Source organism: Erithacus rubecula (genome assembly GCF_903797595.1).
Source record: "Erithacus rubecula genome assembly, chromosome: 2".
Taxonomy (NCBI): Eukaryota; Metazoa; Chordata; class Aves; order Passeriformes; family Muscicapidae; genus Erithacus; species Erithacus rubecula.
This window is the reverse complement of record NC_136685.1, coordinates 108,853,040-108,873,138: the sequence shown is the minus strand read 5'-3', so window position 1 is coordinate 108,873,138 and position 20,099 is coordinate 108,853,040. Positions and strand designations below refer to the sequence as shown.

The following is a 20,099-nucleotide window of genomic DNA, read 5'->3' as shown; positions in this document are numbered from 1 at the left end:
AGCTGTGGTTAATCCCAGTTCCTGCAGGAGGAGGGGTTTGTCCATCCCAGGTGAAGGAGCTGTGGGTCAGTCCCAATCCTGTGCAGGAGGAGGTTGTCCATCCCAGGTGAAGGAGCTGTGGGTCAGTCCCAGTTTCTGTGCAGGAGGAAGTTTGTCCATCCCAGCTGAAGCAGCTGTGGGTCAGTCCCAGTTCCTGTGCAGGAGGAGGTTTGTCCATCCCAGGTGAAGGAGCTGTGGGTCAGTCCCAGTTCCTGTGCAGGAGGAGGTTTGTCCATCCCAGGCAGGTGAAGGAGCTGTGGGTCAGTCCCAGTTCCTGTGCAGGTTGAGGTTTGTCCATCCCAGGTGAAGGAGCTGTGGGTCAGTCCCAGTTCCTGTGCAGGAGGAGGTTTGTCCATCCCAGGCAGGTGAAGGAGCTGTGGGTCAGTCCCAGTTCCTGTGCAGGAGGAGGTTTGTCCATCCCGTGTGAAGGAGCTGTGGGTCAGTCCCAGTTCCTGTGCAGGTGTGCAGGAGGAGGTTTGGTCCATCCCAGGCAGGCTGAAGGAGCTGTGGGTCAGTCCCAGTTTCCTGTGCAGGAGGAGGTTTGTCCATCCCGGTGTAAGGTAAGCTTGTGGGTCAGTCCAGTTCCTGTGCATGGTTGCAGTTTGTCCATCCCAGGGTGAAGGAGCTGTGGGCAGTCCCTGTCATCTGTGCAGGAGGAGGTTTGTCCATCCCAGGTGAAGGAGCTGTGGGTCAATCCCAGTTTCCTGTACAGGAGGAGGTTTGTCCATCCCAGGTGGGGGGGGGGGAAGAGCTGTGGGTCAAGTCCCAGTTTCCTGTGCAGAGGGAAGGTTTGTCCATCCCAGCTGAAGGAGCTGTGGGTCAGTCCCAATTCCTGTGCAGGAGGAGGAGGTTTGTCCATCCCAGGCAGGGGAAGGAAGCTGGGGTCAGTCCCTGCTTCCTGTGCAGGAGTGTGTGGTTTCCATCCCAGGTGAAGGCGCTGTGGTGTCAGCTCCCTGTTCCTGTGCCAGGAGGAGGTTTGTCCATCCCCGTGTGAAGGAGCTGTGGGTCAGTCCCAGTTCCTGTGCAGGTTGAGGTTTGTCCATCCCAGGTGAAGGAGCTGTGGGTCAGTCCCAGTTCCTGTGCAGGAGGAGGTTTGTCCATCCCAGGTGAAGGAGCTGTGGGTCAGTCCCAGTTCCTGTACAATAGGAGGTTTGTCCATCCCAGGCAGGTGAAGGAGCTGTGGGTCAGTCCCAGTTCCTGTGCAGGAGGAGGTTTGTCCATCCCAGGTGAAGGAGCTGTGGGTCACTCCCAGTTCCTGAGCAGGAGGAGGTTTGTCCATCCCAGGCAGGTGAAGGAGCTGTGGGTCAGTCCCAGTTCCTGTGCAGGAGGAGGTTTGTCCATCCCAGGCAGGTGAAGGAGCTGTGGGTCAGTCCCAGTTCCTGTGCAGGAGGAGGTTTGTCCATCCCAGGCAGGTGAAGGAGCTGTGGGTCCGTCCCAGTTCCTGTGCAGGAGGAGGTTTGTCCATCCCAGGTGAAGGAGCTGTGGGTCAGTCCCAGTTTCTGTGCAGGAGGAGGAGGTTTGTCCATCCCAGGCAGGTGAAGGAGCTGTGGGTCAGTCCCAGTTCCTGTGCAGGAGGACAAGGTTTGTCGTTCCCAGGCAGGTGAAGGAGCTGTGGGTCAGTCCCAGTTCCTGTGGAGGAGGAAATTTGTCCATCCCAGGCAGGTGAAGGAGCTGTGGGTCCGTCCCAGTTCCTGTGCAGGAGGAGGTTTGTCCATCCCAGGTGAAGGAGCTGTGGGTCAGTCCCAGTTCCTGTGCAGGAGGAGGTTTGTCCATTCCAGGTGAAGGAGCTGTGGGTCAGTCCCAGTTCCTGTGCAGGAGGAGGTTTGTCCATCCCAGGTGAAGGAGCTGTGGGTCAGTCCCAGTTCCTGTGCAGGAGGAGGAGGTTTGTCTATCCCAGTTGAAGGAGCTGTGGGTCACTCCCAGTTCCTGAGCAGGAGGAGGTTTGTCCATCCCAGGCAGGTGAAGGAGCTGTGGGTCAGTCCTAGTTCCTGTGCAGGAGGAGGTTTGTCCATCCCAGGCAGGTGAAAGAGCTGTGGGTCAGTCCCAGTTCCTGTGCAGGAGGAGGTTTGTCCATCCCAGGTGAAGGAGCTGTGGGTCAGTCCCAGTTCCTGTGCAGGAGGAGGTTTGTCCATCCCAGGCAGGTGAAGGAGCTGTGGGTCAGTCCCAGTTCCTGTGCAGGTTGAGGTTTGTCCATCCCAGGTGAAGGAGCTGTGGGTCAGTCCCAGTTCCTGTGCAGGAGGAGGTTTGTCCATCCCAGGCAGGTGAAGGAGCTGTGGGTCAGTCCCAGTTCCTGTGCAAGTTGAGGTTTGTCCATCCCAGGTGAAGGAGCTGTGGGTCAGTCCCAGTTCCTGTGCAGGAGGAGGTTTGTCCATCCCAGGTGAAGGAGCTGTGGGTCAGTCCCAGTTCCTGTACAGGAGGAGGTTTGTCCATCCCAGGTGAAGGAGCTGTGGGTCAGTCCCAGTTCCTGTGCAGGAGGAGGTTTGTCCATCCCAGCTGAAGGAGCTGTGGGTCAGTCCCAATTCCTGTGCAGGAGGAGGAGGTTTGTCCATCCCAGGCAGGTGAAGGAGCTGTGGGTCAGTCCCTGTTCCTGTGCAGGAGGTGGTTTGTCCATCCCAGGTGAAGGAGCTGTGGGTCAGTCCCTGTTCCTGTGCAGGAGGAGGTTTGTCCATCCCGTGTGAAGGAGCTGTGGGTCAGTCCCAGTTCCTGTGCAGGTTGAGGTTTGTCCATCCCAGGTGAAGGAGCTGTGGGTCAGTCCCAGTTCCTGTGCAGGAGGAGGTTTGTCCATCCCAGGTGAAGGAGCTGTGGGTCAGTCCCAGTTCCTGTGCAGGAGGAGGTTTGTCCATCCCAGGCAGGTGAAGGAGCTGTGGGTCACTCCCAGTTCCTGAGCAGGAGGAGGTTTGTCCATCCCAGGCAGGTGAAGGAGCTGTGGGTCAGTCCCAGTTCCTGTGCAGGAGGAGGTTTGTCCATCCCAGGCAGGTGAAGGAGCTGTGGGTCAGTCCCAGTTCCTGTGCAGGAGGAGGTTTGTCCATCCCAGGTGAAGGAGCTGTGGGTCAGTCCCAGTTTCTGTGCAGGAGGAGGAGGTTTGTCCATCCCAGGCAGGTGAAGGAGCTGTGGGTCAGTCCCAGTTCCTGTGCAGGAGGACAAGGTTTGTCCTTCCCAGGCAGGTGAAGGAGCTGTGGGTCAGTCCCAGTTCCTGTGGAGGAGGAAATTTGTCCATCCCAGGCAGGTGAAGGAGCTGTGGGTCCGTCCCAGTTCCTGTGCCGGAGGAGGTTTGTCCATCCCAGGTGAAGGAGCTGTGGGTCAGTCCCAGTTCCTGTGCAGGAGGAAATTTGTCCATCCCAGGCAGTTGAAGGAGCTGTGGATCAGTCCCAGTTCCTGTGCAGGAGGAGGTTTGTCCATCCCAGGTGAAGGGGCTGTGGGTCAGTCCCTGTTCCTGTGCAGGTTGAGGTTTGTCCATCCCAGGTGAAGGAGCTGTGGGTCAGTCCCAGTTCCTGTGCAGGAGGAGGTTTGTCCATCCCAGGTGAAGGAGCTGTGGGTCAGTCCCAGTTCCTGTGCAGGAGGAGGTTTGTCCATCCCAGGTGAAGGAGCTGTGGGTCAGTCCCAGTTCCTGTGCAGGAGGAGGAGGTTTGTCTATCCCAGTTGAAGGAGCTGTGGGTCACTCCCAGTTCCTGAGCAGGAGGAGGTTTGTCATCCCAGGCAGGTGAAGGAGCTGTGGGTCAGTCCCAGTTCCTGTGCAGGAGGAGGTTTGTCCATCCCAGGCAGGTGAAGGAGCTGTGGGTCAGTCCCAGTTCCTGTGCAGGAGGAGGTTTGTCCATCCCAGGCAGGTGAAGGAGCTGTGGGTCCGTCCCAGTTCCTGTGCAGGAGGAGGTTTGTCCATCCCAGGTGAAGGAGCTCTGGGTCAGTCCCAGTTTCTGTGCAGGAGGAGGAGGTTTGTCCATCCCAGGCAGGTGAAGGAGCTGTGGGTCCGTCCCAGTTCCTGTGCAGGAGGAGGTTTGTCCATCCCAGGTGAAGGAGCTGTGGGTCAGTCCCAGTTCCTGTGCAGGAGGAGGTTTGTCCATTCCAGGTGAAGGAGCTGTGGGTCAGTCCCAGTTCCTGTGCAGGAGGAAATTTGTCCATCCCAGGCAGTTGAAGGAGCTGTGGATCAGTCCCAGTTCCTGTGCAGGAGGAGGTTTGTCCATCCCAGGTGAAGGAGCTGTGGGTCAGTCCCTGTTCCTGTGCAGGTTGAGGTTTGTCCATCCCAGGTGAAGGAGCTGTGGGTCAGTTCCAGTATCTGTACAGGAGGAGGTTTGTCCATCCCAGGTGAAGGAGCTGTGGGTCAGTCCCAGTTCCTGTGCAGGAGGAGGAGGTTTGTCCATCCCAGGTGAAGGAGCTGTGGGTCAGTCCCAGTTCCTGTGCAGGAGGAGGTTTGTCCATCCCAGGTGAAGGAGCTGTGGGTCAGTCCCCAGTTCCTGTGCAGGAGGAGGTTTGTCCATCCCAGGCAGGTGAAGGAGCTGTGGGTCAGTCCCAGTTCCTGTGCAGGAGGAGGTTTGTCCATCCCAGGGGAAGGAGCTGTGGTTCAGTCCCAGTTCCTGTGCAGGTTGAGGTTTGTCCATCCCAGGTGAAGGAGCTGTGGGTCAGTCCCTGTTCCTGTGCAGGAGGAGGTTTGTCCATCCCAGGCAGGTGAAGGAGCTGTGGGTCAGTCCCAGTTCCTGTGCAGGAGGAGGTTTGTCCATCCCAGGTGAAGGAGCTGTGGGTCAGTCCCAGTTCCTGTGCAGGTTGAGGTTTGTCCATCCCAGGTGAAGGAGCTGTGGGTCAGTCCCAGTTCCTGTGCAGGAGGAGGTTTGTCCATCCCAGGCAGGTGAAGGAGCTGTGGGTCAGTCCCAGTTCCTGTGCAGGAGGAGGTTTGTCCATCCCAGGCAGGTGAAGGAGCTGTGGGTCCGTCCCAGTTCCTGTGCAGGAGGAGGTTTGTCCATCCCAGGTGAAGGAGCTGTGGGTCAGTCCCAGTTTCTGTGCAGGAGGAGGAGGTTTGTCCATCCCAGGCAGGTGAAGGAGCTGTGGGTCAGTCCCAGTTCCTGTGCAGGAGGACAAGGTTTGTCCATCCCAGGCAGGTGAAGGAGCTGTGGGTCAGTCCCAGTTCCTGTGGAGGAGGAAATTTGTCCATCCCAGGCAGGTGAAGGAGCTGTGGGTCCGTCCCAGTTCCTGTGCAGGAGGAGGTTTGTCCATCCCAGGTGAAGGAGCTGTGGGTCAGTCCCTGTTCCTGTGCAGGTTGAGGTTTGTCCATCCCAGGTGAAGGAGCTGTGGGTCAGTCCCAGTTCCTGTGCAGGAGGAGGTTTGTCCATCCCAGGTGAAGGAGCTGTGGGTCAGTCCCAGTTCCTGTACAGGAGGAGGTTTGTCCATCCCAGGTGAAGGAGCTGTGGGTCAGTCCCAGTTCCTGTGCAGGAGGAGGTTTGTCCATCCCAGGTGAAGGAGCTGTGGGTCAGTCCCAGTTCCTGTGCAGGAGGAGGTTTGTCCATCCCAGGCAGGTGAAGGAGCTGTGGGTCAGTCCCAGTTCCTGTGCAGGAGAAGGAGGTTTGTCCATCCCAAGCAGGTGAAGGAGCTGTGGGTCAGTCCCAGTTCCTGTGCAGGTTGAGGTTTGTCCATCTCAGGCAGGTGAAGGAGCTGTGGATCAGTCCCAGTTCCTGTGCAGGAGGAGGTTTGTCCATCCCAGGTGAAGGAGCTGTGGGTCAGTCCCAGTTCCTATGCAGGAGGAGGAGGTTTCTCTATCCCAGTTGAAGGAGCTGTGGGTCACTCCCAGTTCCTGAGCAGGAGGAGGTTTGTCCATCCCAGGCAGGTGAAGGAGCTGTGGGTCACTCCCAGTTCCTGAGCAGGAGGAGGTTTGTCCATCCCAGGCAGGTGAAGGAGCTGTGGGTCAGTCCCAGTTCCTGTGCAGGAGGAGGTTTGTCCATCCCAGGCAGGTGAAGGAGCTGTGGGTCCGTCCCAGTTCCTGTGCAGGAGGAGGTTTGTCCATCCCAGGTGAAGGAGCTGTGGGTCAGTCCCAGTTTCTGTGCAGGAGGAGGAGGTTTGTCCATCCCAGGCAGGTGAAGGAGCTGTGGGTCAGTCCCAGTTCCTGTGCAGGAGGACAAGGTTTGTCCTTCCCAGGCAGGTGAAGGAGCTGTGGGTCAGTCCCAGTTCCTGTGGAGGAGGAAATTTGTCCATCCCAGGCAGGTGAAGGAGCTGTGGGTCCGTCCCAGTTCCTGTGCAGGAGGAGGTTTGTCCATCCCAGGTGAAGGAGCTGTGGGTCAGTCCCAGTTCCTGTGCAGGAGGAAATTTGTCCATCCCAGGCAGTTGAAGGAGCTGTGGATCATTCCCAGTTCCTGTGCAGGAGGAGGTTTGTCCATCCCAGGTGAAGGAGCTGTGGGTCAGTCCCTGTTCCTGTGCAGGTTGAGGTTTGTCCATCCCAGGTGAAGGAGCTGTGGGTCAGTTCCAGTATCTGTACAGGAGGAGGTTTGTCCATCCCAGGTGAAGGAGCTGTGGGTCAGTCCCAGTTCCTGTGCAGGAGGAGGAGGTTTGTCCATCCCAGGTGAAGGAGCTGTGGGTCAGTCCCAGTTGCTGTGCAGGAGGAGGTTTGTCCATCCCAGGTGAAGGAGCTGTGGGTCAGTCCCAGTTCCTGTGCAGGTTGAGGTTTGTCCATCCCAGGTGAAGGAGCTGTGGGTCAGTCCCTGTTCCTGTGCAGGAGGAGGTTTGTCCATCCCAGGCAGGTGAAGGAGCTGTGGGTCAGTCCCAGTTCCTGTGCAGGAGGAGGTTTGTCCATCCCAGGTGAAGGAGCTGTGGGTCAGTCCCAGTTCCTGTGCAGGTTGAGGTTTGTCCATCCCAGGTGAAGGAGCTGTGGGTCAGTCCCAGTTCCTGTGCAGGAGGAGGTTTGTCCATCCCAGGCAGGTGAAGGAGCTGTGGGTCAGTCCCAGTTCCTGTGCAGGAGGAGGTTTGTCCATCCCAGGCAGGTGAAGGAGCTGTGGGTCAGTCCCAGTTCCTGTACAGGAGGAGGTTTGTCCATCCCAGGTGAAGGAGCTGTGGGTCAGTCCCAGTTCCTGTGCAGGAGGAGGTTTGTCCATCCCAGGTGAAGGAGCTGTGGGTTAGTCCCTGTTCCTGTGCAGGAGGAGGTTTGTCCATCCCAGGTGAAGGAGCTGTGGGTCAGTCCCAGTTCCTGTGCAGGAGGTGGTTTGTCCATCCCAGGTGAAGGAGCTGTGGGTCAGTCACAGTTCCTGTGCAGGAGGAGGTTTGTCCATCCCAGGTGAAGGAGCTGTGGGTCAGTCCCAGTTCCTGTGCAGGAGGAGGTTTGTCCATCCCAGGCAGGTGAAGGAGCTGTGGGTCAGTCCCAGTTCCTGTGCAGGAGGAGGTTTGTCCATCCCAGGTGAAGGAGCTGTGGGTCAGTCCCAGTTCCTGTGCAGGAGGAGGTTTGTCCATCCCAGGTGAAGGAGCTGTGGGTCAGTCCCAGTTCCTGTGCAGGAGGAGGTTTGTCCATCCCAGGCAGGTGAAGGAGCTGTGGGTCAGTTCCAGTATCTGTACAGGAGGAGGTTTGTCCATCCCAGGTGAAGGAGCTGTGGGTCAGTCCCAGTTCCTGTGCAGGAGGAGGTTTGTCCATCCCAGGTGAAGGAGCTGTGGGTCAGTCCCAGTTCCTGTGCAGGAGGAGGTTTGTCCATCCCAGGCAGGTGAAGGAGCTGTGGGTCAGTCCCAGTTCCTGTGCAGGAGGAGGTTTGTCCATCCCAGGCAGGTGAAGGAGCTGTGGGTCAGTCCCAGTTCCTGTGCAGGAGGAGGTTTGTCCATCCCAGGCAGGTGAAGGGGCTGTGGGTCCGTCCCAATTCCTGTGCAGGAGGAGGTTTTCCCCTTCGCAGGAGGTGAAGGAGCCCCGGTTGCCGTGCTCGGCGCGGCCGCCAGGTGTCGGCAGAGACCGCGCTGTCTCTTGTTCCCGTCTCCCCGTTCCCGTTTCTGTCTGCTGCGCTCGCCGATGCAGCCGCTGTTCCCTGCCTGGAGCAGGGAGGGTTTCCCCGCGGTTCGTTTTCCTTCTTCCTTCGGGCTGCCCGAGACAGCCCCAGTTTCCTCTCTGCTGCTTTTCGTTGCACCACTCAATTCTGGCATTTTTGCAAGAGATAAATCCAAGTGGCTGCATGTTATTGATTGCAGGGTAGTGTTAGAGCTGGTTTGCCACCTGCCTTCATGCTCTGGTCTCAGCATGGCTGACTGATGAGTTCTCCCACTGTTCTGCTAAAAGTGCTGGATTTTTTTTATTCAGAGTTTCGTTGATCCTGTCTATGAACAGCTGTCTAGTGGCAAAGAGTCTCTTGCCTGTTAAAATAAAAATCCATGTAGGTTGGAACCTGTATGAGTGCTCCACCACAGTCACAGCAGTGAGGCAGGATAATTTTCGACTGGGATTTCCATGTATTTTCTGAGGTGAAGAGAAGTATCTCCACTGGGCAGTGCAGATTTTGGTGGGTTTTGCTGGCTTTTAGGTGTGCTTTACTCTCAGGTGCTGGGACTCTGACTTTAGTATGCCCTGGGGATATGTCCTAGGGAAGTGATTTGTGGGTGCAGGCTTTGGGATATTGTAATATGTGGGATATTGTAATATGTGGGATATTGTAATATTTTTCCAAATGTTAATGGAGTAGAACAGAAGTATCAGGGCCTATTAATTGCAGAGCTTTAGGACATGACCTGATCTCTTTTTTGTAGGTTGGAAGATTATGATGATCTCATGCTACTCTGGACACCTCAAAGTGATGCTCTGAAGGAAACCTATGGTGAACATGTCCTTGTTGATCTCATAGAACGTGCAGGTGAAGAAAAGCAGGCAGCTGTGTGTGAGGTCAGTCTGCCATGAACTCTGCTTTTGTCTGTTAGTACCTTAGTGATGTCCTGGGTGACAGCTCACTCTGGCTTAGGGAATAAAATCAGCAGCCCACCTGTGGAAGGTGGAATTCGTGCTCTATACCACCCAGTGCCCTTCTCAGTGCAATTTGTCTGTCCTCAGGTGTGATGTTTGCAGTTCACAAAGGAAACAGCAATTCCCACTTCTGGTACAGATTAATTTGCAGTAATTTGGACAGACCATCTTGATGAAACCACGTTGTTTAGACATTTGCATTATAGGTGACCTGTTTTCATTCCCAGTGAAGGCTGATATTGCATATGAAAATGAGTAGCCAGTAATCCTTTCACAGTTTAAAGTCCTGCAGATAATCTTTTTTTCTCTTGGCTCGAATGAATTTTTGCTGAAATGAAGACAGACCCAGGAATTAATTTAAACAAGAACGGAGTGGTAATAGTTATCCTGCTGAAAATTGCTGTTTTGTTTTTCATGTGTTGGTAGTTATGCATGGTGCAGTGCAAGCTGATAGGCAATACAACCTCATTAATTGCTGAAGTCTGCTTTTTGCAGCAAATGGTTTTATAAGATTGCAACATGTACTCAGTGCCATCGGGAGCCAAACGGGGAGCAGTGCACCATTAGTGTAAGGGCACACTGCAGAGGGCTGCTGCTGTAAATGATCCCTTGCAGGGCACACCCAGAGCTCCATGTGACACCAAAAAGTTCTTCCAGCCAGTCCCCGGTGATGGAGCTGCCACAGAGGGCTGGGGAGGGAGGCAGCTCCACACAATCCGTGATGGATGCCAACCCTCCCTGTGGAGAGGGAAGCTGGCAGCCTCTTTTTGCACATATGGTAGATGGATTGGTTAATCAGCCTCTGCTGAGCCTTGGGCCTGAAATGACACAGCAGCCAGGCAACTGCGGCGCCCCGGCTTTGTTGGGTAGCAAACCAGGCAAACAAACAATCACTTGTTGTTGGAGGGCAGGAACATTCAGCCTCACACTTTTTTCAAGTCTTTATTGGAGTGCTGATGGCCTGATAAAACAGCTGTACAAATCCTGCCTTTGAGTTTTCATTAGCTTTATAAAGGCTTTCATTATGTGTGTTGAGGAAGAAAGAAAATGTGTTTTGATAATGTGTTTCACTAGAAAGTTGCACACGCTGCTAAAAATGTAAGAGCTTCCTTCTTGTGTCAGGTTAAAGGCAGAAGCTCTTCAGCATGCCACTTCTCCCTGGTCCCAGAGTGGGATTTCTGAGGACTTCAGCATCCAGAGTACCGTGGGTGCCAGCACTGCAGGGATCCCATCACTTTCATGTTTGCCAGGGCGTTTGGGTTTTAAGACTCTTTTTTCAGAATACAGAAGTATTTGAGGCGTATACGTGCTGCAAATAATGCATACTGCATTAGGTACTCCTTATATTATACATAATTTATTTCTTGAGTTGTTAGTTTCCATAGAGAATAAAATACACTCTTCAGTTTGAGCCCAATTTGGGTCCAAGTACAAGTTCTATTTCAGCTGCACTGTAACTTTAAACAAAATTATATATTTTTGGAAGTGTGTTGTGTATTTGCCATAAGAAATGTTTTTCTAATACTTCAGACCATTATTGGCCCATATATATAAATATTACACAATTGCAAGTCATAGCTAAAAAAAGAATTAGAACATCTACTGTAGATATCCTAATACATTAATTACAAGAAAAAAATAAAATAGGATGTTTAACTTTTGCTGAAATGTTGCATTATGTACAGTTGGAGATGGAACATAAAGTTAATGTTTCAGAAGTTTTTCTGTTCACTCTTTTGTCCTGCCCCAGAACCTAGCCAGGTGGGTGTGACATGGCTTTTCTCTTGCAGGTTGGTGGCACTGCAGTAGGATTCATGAGCTTGTGTTCTCACCTGAACCTTTCCTTGTTTCAAGATTGTTTTGACCTGGGGCCTTTCCATGGGCTCTGCAAACCACACCCTGAGGATATTCTCAAAGTGCCACGGAAGCCCAGTGTTCACAGAGGTATGTGTGCTCTAAAGTGCTAAATAAATTCAAGGTGTGTCTGTGTCTGGCTTCTGGGTAGGTTCTGCAGGAGGATGGAAAAGGTTTACTAGCCAGAAAACACAAATCAACATGCCTGTTTTGGAAGCAGGATGCCTGCTGGTTTTAATTGGGGAGGGGAGTTTTGATATCCCTGGTCTGTGATTTAGAAGTGATGGTGTTTGTGGGGAGCTGACCTGTACCAGCTGTGGGATAAATACACGTTTCCAGTTTCAGAGAGCTGTTGTGTGGGGTTTGCTGTCTCTCAGATACAGTCGTGCTGCTAGAGGAAGATGTGATTGTACAATCTGGTGGTGAGGTGAGGTCTGTCAGTAGCTGAGCAGCTGGCTAACTGTGCCTGTTATGTTGTCCTGTTGACTCATGTCATCTTTTTCCCTTGTGCTTCAGCTTCTGCTCTTTGCTTGCTGTTTGCAGTCTCCTGGGTTACCAGATTTTGGGCGATCAGGGGCTGTCTCTTTATTCCACTTTTATATGGGGCCTGATGCAGCAGCACGTGTGCAAGCCACCTTCCTGCCAGTGATAAAAACCAGTAGCACAAACATCTCACCTGTTTGTCCAACAGAAGTGTCATGTCAATGATTTACAGTCGTTGTCTTTATTTTTCAGTGTCAAAGGGCTTTTTGTGCAGAAGGGCAACACTTTGCTATCTGCTAATTATCAGTGGTGGAATAAAACCCCTCCACCATTAGGTTGTTACTATCTGCTTTTCTGAACACAAAGCAGCAGGCATAAAAGGCAGCCAGGGAGCTGCAGGGCTGTCACCAGCTGGTACCTCCAAGCTGGCAGTCACAGAACAGAAAAGGGGGAGGAACAGCTCTCTAGCTGCTCCCGTGGACATCCCTGCACACAGGAGCTGCAGGAAGCTGCTGTTTGGTCCTGTGCTGCTGCAGCTCCTGGGGTATGAGTCCAGAGGGGGTGACAGACGTGGCTAGGAGCAGGAATGGGGCTGAGGAGGGAGAGGGATCCCTGAGGTGGCCAAGAGCAGAGCTCCTTCCCTTGGCAGCCTTACCCATCCCAGGGCTGCTCCTGGCTCAGGTGTCCCTCCTTCTCCAGAGCCTGCAAGCTGCAGGTCTGTGCTTGTGGCAAGTTCTGTGCTGCTGAGCTTTGCAGTGAGTATATGGTTACACAGTCTGACAATGCAGCTGTAACGTGTTTTTAGAATTTAGGAAATCTATGCGACTTGTTCTATATGTTAAAACTTAGCATGAGCAGCTCTTCTGTTTAGTTTCTTGAAACTCTGGCATATGAGTGCTTTTTAGAAATGTTTTGGGCAGCATGATTAGCTGTCCCGTGAATCTATCTCCCTTATTTTCTCTCTTCATTTAAAAATGTTACTTTATTAGTTTTGATGGTAGTTGCAGTCCTGTGGGTTGTCTTCAGGTAATATTTCTTCAAGCAGTACTGTCTTCTTATTTAGAATGACCAGGGGAGCTCTGAGGAAAAAATAATTATTTGTAGACTTCTGTGTAGCTTGAGTGCAAATTATTAATGATCTTGTAACCATGAGGAGAAAGTTGAGTATCACAAAATGAGAGCCTGACTCTGGTGCTATTCCTAGAGACAGGTTATTTTTTCAAGCTTTTTAGTTTTTAAGTACAGACCACAGGTTGATACGTTTTTTCCTTTCAAAATGTAATGCTGAATAGTAATGAAAGAGTATACAACAGCCTGTACTGATATGCCACTTAGGTTCCAGGGTAATTACAGTAATTTGGTTGTTACTCTATATGGTGTCATGAATTAGTTGCTAGAAAACATGATGCAGTAGGAATGATTCAAGGGCTTTTCATCAGGCCTCATGGTGAACTGGCTTCTTGATCCTGCTGGCTGTACCTCAGCTAACAACCCAGCAATCACAGAATTATTTGAATTTTCTTTGTTTGTGGTTTTTACTTGATTTAGTGACACTATTAGTTGTTCACATCACTCGTGTCTGTAAACAGCAATGCAGCCACCCCTGACAGGAGTGCATGGTGGAACCATTAAGAATTTGCATTTCAGTATAAAGTCAGAAACAACATATCAATATTTACATGACAACAAGAGACTTGTATTAATTAACTTCTGACACCTGCAAGGCTGTTGGTAATGAGCAGGGGAGCTGGTTAATCAAGGCGACATTTGATCATTTCTGTGAAGGCTCACATCTGTGATACCCCAGAGAACCCACGGTTCCCACCCCCTGCATGTTGATCTGCACTCTTTTATTGGCACAAAAACTGATCTTCAGATAAGATTATTTTATTTTTCTAAATAGTTCTGGGTAATTTATTTTAAACCTTTGAGGTTTTTTTTTTTTTTAAAAGCGCCCATTACCATGTGAAGAAATGCCTCTGTCTGTGAATGTAGCTGATGTGAAGGTCCCAAGGCAAAGTTCAGAGGGAGAAGGGATTAATTCTGTTGTTTTCTGAAGCTTATTTTCTATTCTTCTTGGAGCTCAGAAACCTTGACTTCCTTAATGTGACTGGATCTTCCAAATGCAAGGGTGTCCTTGCTTGATGTGTTTTATTCAGCAGCAACACCTGCACCTCAAGAGTTTATAGTGCAAAATTTATAAAATGATTATAATCCCTGTTTCTTTCTCTTACTGCTCTGGTAAGAGCTCTGGTTTGACTGGGATTTAACCTGAATTTCAGTTGTTTTAGGAGAAGTAATCTGTCCTTGTGATCACCAGAAAGCAAGTTAGCAACACACAGGGTTTAAGCTATCAGTCAATACACTGACTCCTGTTTTTCAGTTCAGATAGGGTAAAGATTTGACAAACTGTCAAGGTTTTACCAAACTGTCTTGTTCAGGTCTTATTTTACAACCGGTTCCCTGGATTTTTTTTTTTTTTTCTTTGAAATCCATCAGTCTAATGAAGCTCTAACCAAGTAACTGTAGGAGGGTGTATTTTAACTGTGGTTGTTAAAATCAAACCTTTTGATAGAGGTAGCCTGGCCCACTCCAGCTGTTGCTGTGGTTCTGAGGGTAAAGCTCCCATTATGAAAAAGCTCACATCATTACATTTACTTTTACTTGACTCAGATGAAGATGGAAGCACCCAAGCAAGTGAGAAGCCAGAGGCAGTTTCTCCTCCAGACATGGACCATGCTCCTGGTGCAGCTGTGCAGGTGAGGCTGCTGCACCAGCAGTGCAGGGGCTCTCAGAGCTGATGCAGAGCAGGGTGGCAGAGTGAGGATAGTGCTGAGCTCCCCTCCTGCCTGCCTGCTCTGGCCCACACTGGTGGGGCACAGCTCAGAAGCTGCTCTGGCAGGTCTGCAGGGGAGGGAGGGGACACAGCTGTTGGTCAGGATGACTTTGCCCATCCAGCTCCCCAAGAGCAGCCCTCAGGGTGGGAAGAAGGGGTCTCAGGGAGGAGAGGAAGGATGGGGCTTAGCTAATGCAAACACTTGGGAAGTGCTGTGAGTGAGCCCTTGTCTGTTGCTGTTGCAGGAAGAGGGAGCCCTGGCTGTTTGCCAGGCTGAGCTGCCAGCAGGTGATGGCAGCAGCACAGCCCCTGAGCAGGGGGATCTGCACCCCGTGTACAGAGGAGCTCCAAATGCTTTCCTTATCCAGCTGTTCTTCATTGATGGCAACTATGAGACTAGGTAAGTGTGGAGCAAGAGTCACTGCCTTCCATCAGTAACCATTCCCAAGGTTATGTTTTCAGGACAAATCAAAAAGGGACAGCACCTGCAGGGGTTAGGTGGCATTTTTTCTGACCTCTTTCTTATCTGCTTCTTTTTACCTTCACTAGTATTGTTTCAACCTCCACTTGCAACTTCCTAGCTCTGACAAGTCTAGGAGGGCAAAACATGAATTCATTTTTGTTGCAAAAAATGTGAGTTGAGGTTGTGGGACAAGGCTGCTTCTTCCTTCTGTGGAGACTCATTCTGAAGCTGGCTAGCTGCAAGAGGAGCTACATGTTACACTAGTTCTCACTCTGCAGGCAAGTGTTGCCATTCTAAACACTGTCTCCAGCCACTGAAAGAAATTATTGTTTTCTAGAATCTTCTACAGCTGGTGGGAAACAAAGGGATTTTCTCTTAACACAATTGCTATTGGATAGAATAGGGCTATAAATGGAGTTTAGACTTTTTTTCCAAAATTTCTTTCCATATATTCAACCACATCAGCAGAAACTTGTTCAGGAACTTTTTTTCCTTTTCAATCTGATGGAAGGAAGCAATGTACAGAACAGATGAAGCAGCTGAGCACACCTGGGGTCTCCCTTGCTTTCATATCCATGTCATGTCTGCAGACAGCAGGGATCAGGAGTAAGGGCTTGATTGACAAGTTCAACATGTGTAGTACAGGTTGAAAAAATATGTCTACTTGTAGTAGTGGTCATTGTGAGTAGCAACTTCTGAACTCTCTGCCTTAAAGGAAGTGTAAGAGTAAACTTCATTGAGAAGAAAAAGGAGAATTCCTTGAAAACTGGTTCTATTTATTGAGCTGTTTCTTGATTAAGGAGGGCACCTACCCAAGGGGAGCAAACACTGAGCCTGCTGCAAATGCAAATATCCAAAGTTACAAAACAAAGCAAAGACTTTGCCTTTGGGTACGTATTTCCCAAGGGACATACCCAGTTACATAGCTCAGGTCTGTGAAGAACTGGTTTAATTAGTGGAATGTCGGAAGTCAGCACAGGAGATCTGTTGTACTTAGAAATATTGACCAACTAATGTGGGATAAGAACAACTGCACTGGAGAGAGACTGTTCCAAAACAGTTAATTGAGGGATAATTTAGTGTAAAAATTCAAGCAAGATAGTTACTGCAGAATAAGAAAGCTTTATTTTAAAGTATTAATGAGGTGAGGGGCTTGTTCTGGAATGGCTCCATTATACTGAAACAGCAGCTCAGAGCTGTGCTAGAGATTTATGTCAGGAAATAATCTCACTGTAGACTTCTGGAGTTCTCTGCTCATAGTTTTCTGCTTAGGATAAGGATCTGTCCCTTTTTTGCCCCCTTCTTGGCTCTGTGCTTTGTTTGCTGTTTCTGTTCAAGACATTTCTCACTGCATTTATCTTTGAGTGCTGTGCTCCCAGTCTTTTTTACCTGGAGACATCTGTGGAGCAGCATGGATTCCAAGATGGATATCTGGAGCAGATGGCATTCCTGAGGAATCTGTAGATCTTGGTGTTTCCAAACATTTGAATGCTTCTCTGGCTCGCCTTTGCTTGATCCACCTGCCTGTAAAAGAAATATTGGCAAAGCAAGTCTATGTGAAGGAGGGCAGAAGGTGGTGCTGGCTGCAGCCTGGAATCCCCTCCTGAGGGAGTTGTGCTGCCCTTGCACAGCACAGACCCAGAAATAGCAGCTGTAGGTGTGACTGCATCTGAGCCCTGGGGCAGGTCTGCTCCTTGGGAATTGTCACCCACTAATCCTGCTAAACGTTCCCATCTCCTGAACCCTGAGCTGCTATGTGGCTTGTTAGTGCACTGAGATGGAAATGTGAAGGAACTGAGCTGCTGGCTTATCTGCTGATGTTGGGGACTTTTCTAAGCCCCCTGAAAATCCTCCCACCTCAATTCTTGTGGTCCTTGCTGCCAACAAGGTTCTGGATGCCAGAGGAAATTACAATCCAGTCTAATTGCAATGGCATTTTCCTTTCCCATGATTAGCTATTCTGTTAACTAGTCTTAGTTATCTTTTATATAGATGAATATAGAATGCCCCAATCCTGATCTGTACTTGGCAGCTTTAATTTGCATTCAAGCACAGATACTGCAATTAGAAATTATTTCTCTTTTAAGAAATATTATTAAAGAGGTAATTAAAGGGAGCTTAGTTACACTTCTGAAAGGAGGGAGAGGATTTATCAGTATTTATAGGTGGCATATATGTATGAATTTCTTTAAAAGATACATCTTGTGTGGTGGAAAAGTGTTTTATGAAACTTCAGCATAACTGGGTTTTGAGCTCTTTGATATCCTTACACATGGGAGAAACAGCAGGGCTTTGGTGAGATTTCTCAAGTCTTTTTAAACTGAAATGTCACAGTTTGCTGTCACCATGGAAAAGAGACTGGGATAGCTCTAAGTCAGTAGGTGAGAAGTGCAAAGAGTGTTCAAAAGCAATTCCAAGTATTGATGTTCCTGTTAGTCTGTCAGAGCCCATCAGGCAGGTTTTCCTGAGTGGAAAGTCACAGAGCCCTTAGTGCTGGCTGAAAATACTGCGGAACATAGCAACAACTGTTGGTAACCTGAAGGAATATTTGCTATATACTAATGCTGCTGTGCTAGTCCAGGAGTGGCTTGTTGAGGAGTCAACAGCATGAGAGCCAAGGTTTGTTTGTTCCTTCCCCCTGCCCTTTTACTGAGCAGCCCCATCTATTATCTCAAACATCCTGGTTATCCTTGTTAATAATGATGGTTTAAGCACTGGAAATCAGAAATTGCTGTGCAGCATGCCACATCAGCAGTTGGTTATTGATGATCTATCAGGATTTTCTGATCAGCTCTGAATAAATGTTCCTGTGCTCGCAGAGGTGTCACTATCACAGTGTATCAGATTATCTGATATGTGCTTTATTTGCTAATATTTGCTCTTGGTTGCAGGTCACTGGATTTTTTGCAATATGCTTTCAGCGTTTTCCCAGTGAGTATGCTGAAGGTTGGGATGGTTTTGTGTGTGTGTGGTGGGACAGCAGTGCAGCTGGCAGCTCAAAGACCATCCACTTCCACCCCTGCCATAGGCAGGACACCTTCCACTAGCCCAGGCTCCTCCAGGCCTTGTCCAGCCTGGTTTGGGCACTTCCAGTGATGGAGCAGCCACATCTCTGAGCAGCCTGGGCCAGGCCTCCTCACCCTCACAGGGAAGAATGTTTTGTACCTGCTCTCTGTCAGTGTGAAGGCATTTCCTGGCACTGTGTGCTCTTGTAAATAGTCTCCCTAGATTATGTTCCACAGGGACTTCTCTGAGATGCAGACTTAGAAAAGCAATGCTTTAAACTCCTTTAAAACCATGTACAGATCAGACTGTACCTAAATGAACAACAGTATCAGTATGGTATTGATAGTATTTGCCTGCAGACTCAAGAGTGGCCCTGTGGGTTCACAGTGCAGTAGCTGTTTCCCACTCATGCCTTGTGTGATCACTGAGATAACAAAGTCCACTTTGAGATTTTCTTAAAGCACACCAGAGTGTTGTAAAGTCATGTTCCAAATACTGCATGTGTGCCTTAGCGACAGGCCCTGGGTACCAGAGACCCTGGCTTGGCTCAAAACCAGAAGGTTCTGAGAGGGATCTGACCCAGAAAACGTTTCAAATTTACACAATTTATCCATCCAACAAGGTCAGTGTTTGAAACAGCATGTCCTGATGGAATCCCCAGCTGCAGTCAGGCAGGTTCATCCCACAGTCTGTCTGAAGTGCAGCCACTTGTGAGCTGTCAGTCCCTCAGTGCTGCCCAGGCAGAGCCGTGCTTGGAGGTGTGCAGGGCTGTGTGTCCTTGGGGAAAGCTCACAGAACACTTGTGCTGCTGCCCCTGTGTTTCAGGACAGAGAGCTGTGTGTGATGCTGGTGCCACATCACATCCCAGAGCTGCCCCTGCTGCAGAGCTTTGTTCGGGCTGTGCCCGTCCCTTCCTACACATCCCACCTGGGCCGGGAGCTGTACGTGTTCCACCGTGCAGGACTGCTGACGTGAGTGTGCCTTTGCCTTAGAAATGGAGAGTGCCTGCTCTGCTCTGCTCTGCCTGCTGGGGGTCACACCTGCAGCATTGCTAAGGAGTGTTCTCTCAGTGAAACCCTAGTGCAGTGACAGGATTTGTGTGTACATGTGCTGGTTTGGAGGACAGGTGTTTGCCAATAAAGGCAGAATGTAAACCCCCTCCCTCCAAATTATTATGGTTTTGAAATTTAGGGGCTCTCTGGCAAAGATAAGGGAATTAGGAATAACAGTTCTTTACTAGGAACATTAAAATAGAAATGCAGCATTACACAGAACAATCCCAACCCTGCCAGAGTCAGAATCCAAGCTGGCACAGTCAGTCAGGGTGGTGGCAGCAGTCCCATTCAATGGTGGCTGCATCCTCCTGCAGGGGCAGATGTGGTTCAGCTGGAGCAGTGCTCCTGGAGAAGGTGCAGTTTCCTCTGAAGGTCCAGGGATGATGTGGAAAGGTCTGGTTTTCCTGTGGAATGCAGTGGTGTCCCAAATCTCAGTTGTTCTCTGGGTAGCAAAGGCTTGGCTCCTGCCCTGGCTGGAGCATCTTCCAGTGGGATGATGGAATTTTATCAGTCATACAGTGGGACTCAATGGCTCAGCAGCAGATGATACTTTCCTGGAGGGAGGATGAGTCGTGGAAACGATAAAGGTGATTGCCCATCTTGTCTTAAAGATGGCCCATTAGCAGATATTATATGCCAGGAGATCAGGAATCACTGCCCCACCCAGCTTCAACAGATGGTGGTAGAATACCCATTTGTGGCCTCAACAGCCCAACACAAAACAGTACTGAAGTAGGGGAGATGGAGACAGAGCAGCAGCATCGAGGTCCCAGGCTCTGGGCCAAAGCCAGCACAGAAAGGTGGTGCTGTGTTTGGCCCGGGGATGTGGGTCAGCTTGTGACACTGGCACCTGACAGCCTGGAGTGGGTTTAATCTTAATAGACAATAACTGTGGCTCTCTTGAGAGAACTGCAGCCATGTGCTGCTGGGACATACAAATGACAGCAGGAACCTTGCTGAGTACCTGTCCTACATCAGTGCTATTCCCCTTTTGGTGCTGAATCATTGATTTCATGCCTTGAGTATCTGTGCTGCTCTGAACACTTCTGCAGGCTGAGACATCAGTGAGCTGGAACACCCAACCTTTCTTGCTGTGACTTTTGTTATGTGGAATGAGGTTTCCAAAGGGTTGCTTCTATATAAAGCCTATTCAAACACTGAGCTTAAATTGTGGCATGGGTTGGTTTGGTATGGTTTGGTTATTTTGTTGTCTTGGTTTGGTTTGATTTTTTTGTTTTGGTCCTAATGTACCTAAATACCATGTGTTTTTAGCAAAATAGGTTTAATTGCATACTTAATCACCTTTGGTACACAAATACTTCATGCAGGAACTGGCCAGCTGCTCTTGGACTGAGGCAGAAGCTTTTTGCCCTGATGAAACTTCTGCTCCTGGGTCCTGAGTAAAAGTCCAGCTGGCTGGAGAGAGCTGCTGGAATAGTTCCTGGTAATCCCAGGCCCAGCTGC

The 20,099-nt window shown here is 50.2% G+C and overlaps 1 protein-coding gene across 1 annotated transcript in view; it reads left to right on the top strand.

The window, feature by feature from the left end:
* The first annotated feature begins 8,731 nt into the window (after positions 1–8,731).
* CFAP61 (cilia and flagella associated protein 61) overlaps positions 8,732–20,099 on the top strand; it is a 68,123-nt gene continuing 56,755 nt past the window's right edge. Inside the window, exons 1-6 of the mRNA XM_079298264.1 lie at positions 8,732–8,860; positions 10,729–10,882; positions 13,949–14,034; positions 14,429–14,511; positions 17,466–17,505; positions 18,406–18,551. Of these exons, the coding sequence (XP_079154390.1) occupies positions 8,750–8,860; positions 10,729–10,882; positions 13,949–14,034; positions 14,429–14,511; positions 17,466–17,505; positions 18,406–18,551 (620 nt within the window). The 5' untranslated portion in view covers positions 8,732–8,749. The remainder of the gene's footprint in view (positions 8,861–10,728; positions 10,883–13,948; positions 14,035–14,428; positions 14,512–17,465; positions 17,506–18,405; positions 18,552–20,099) is intronic.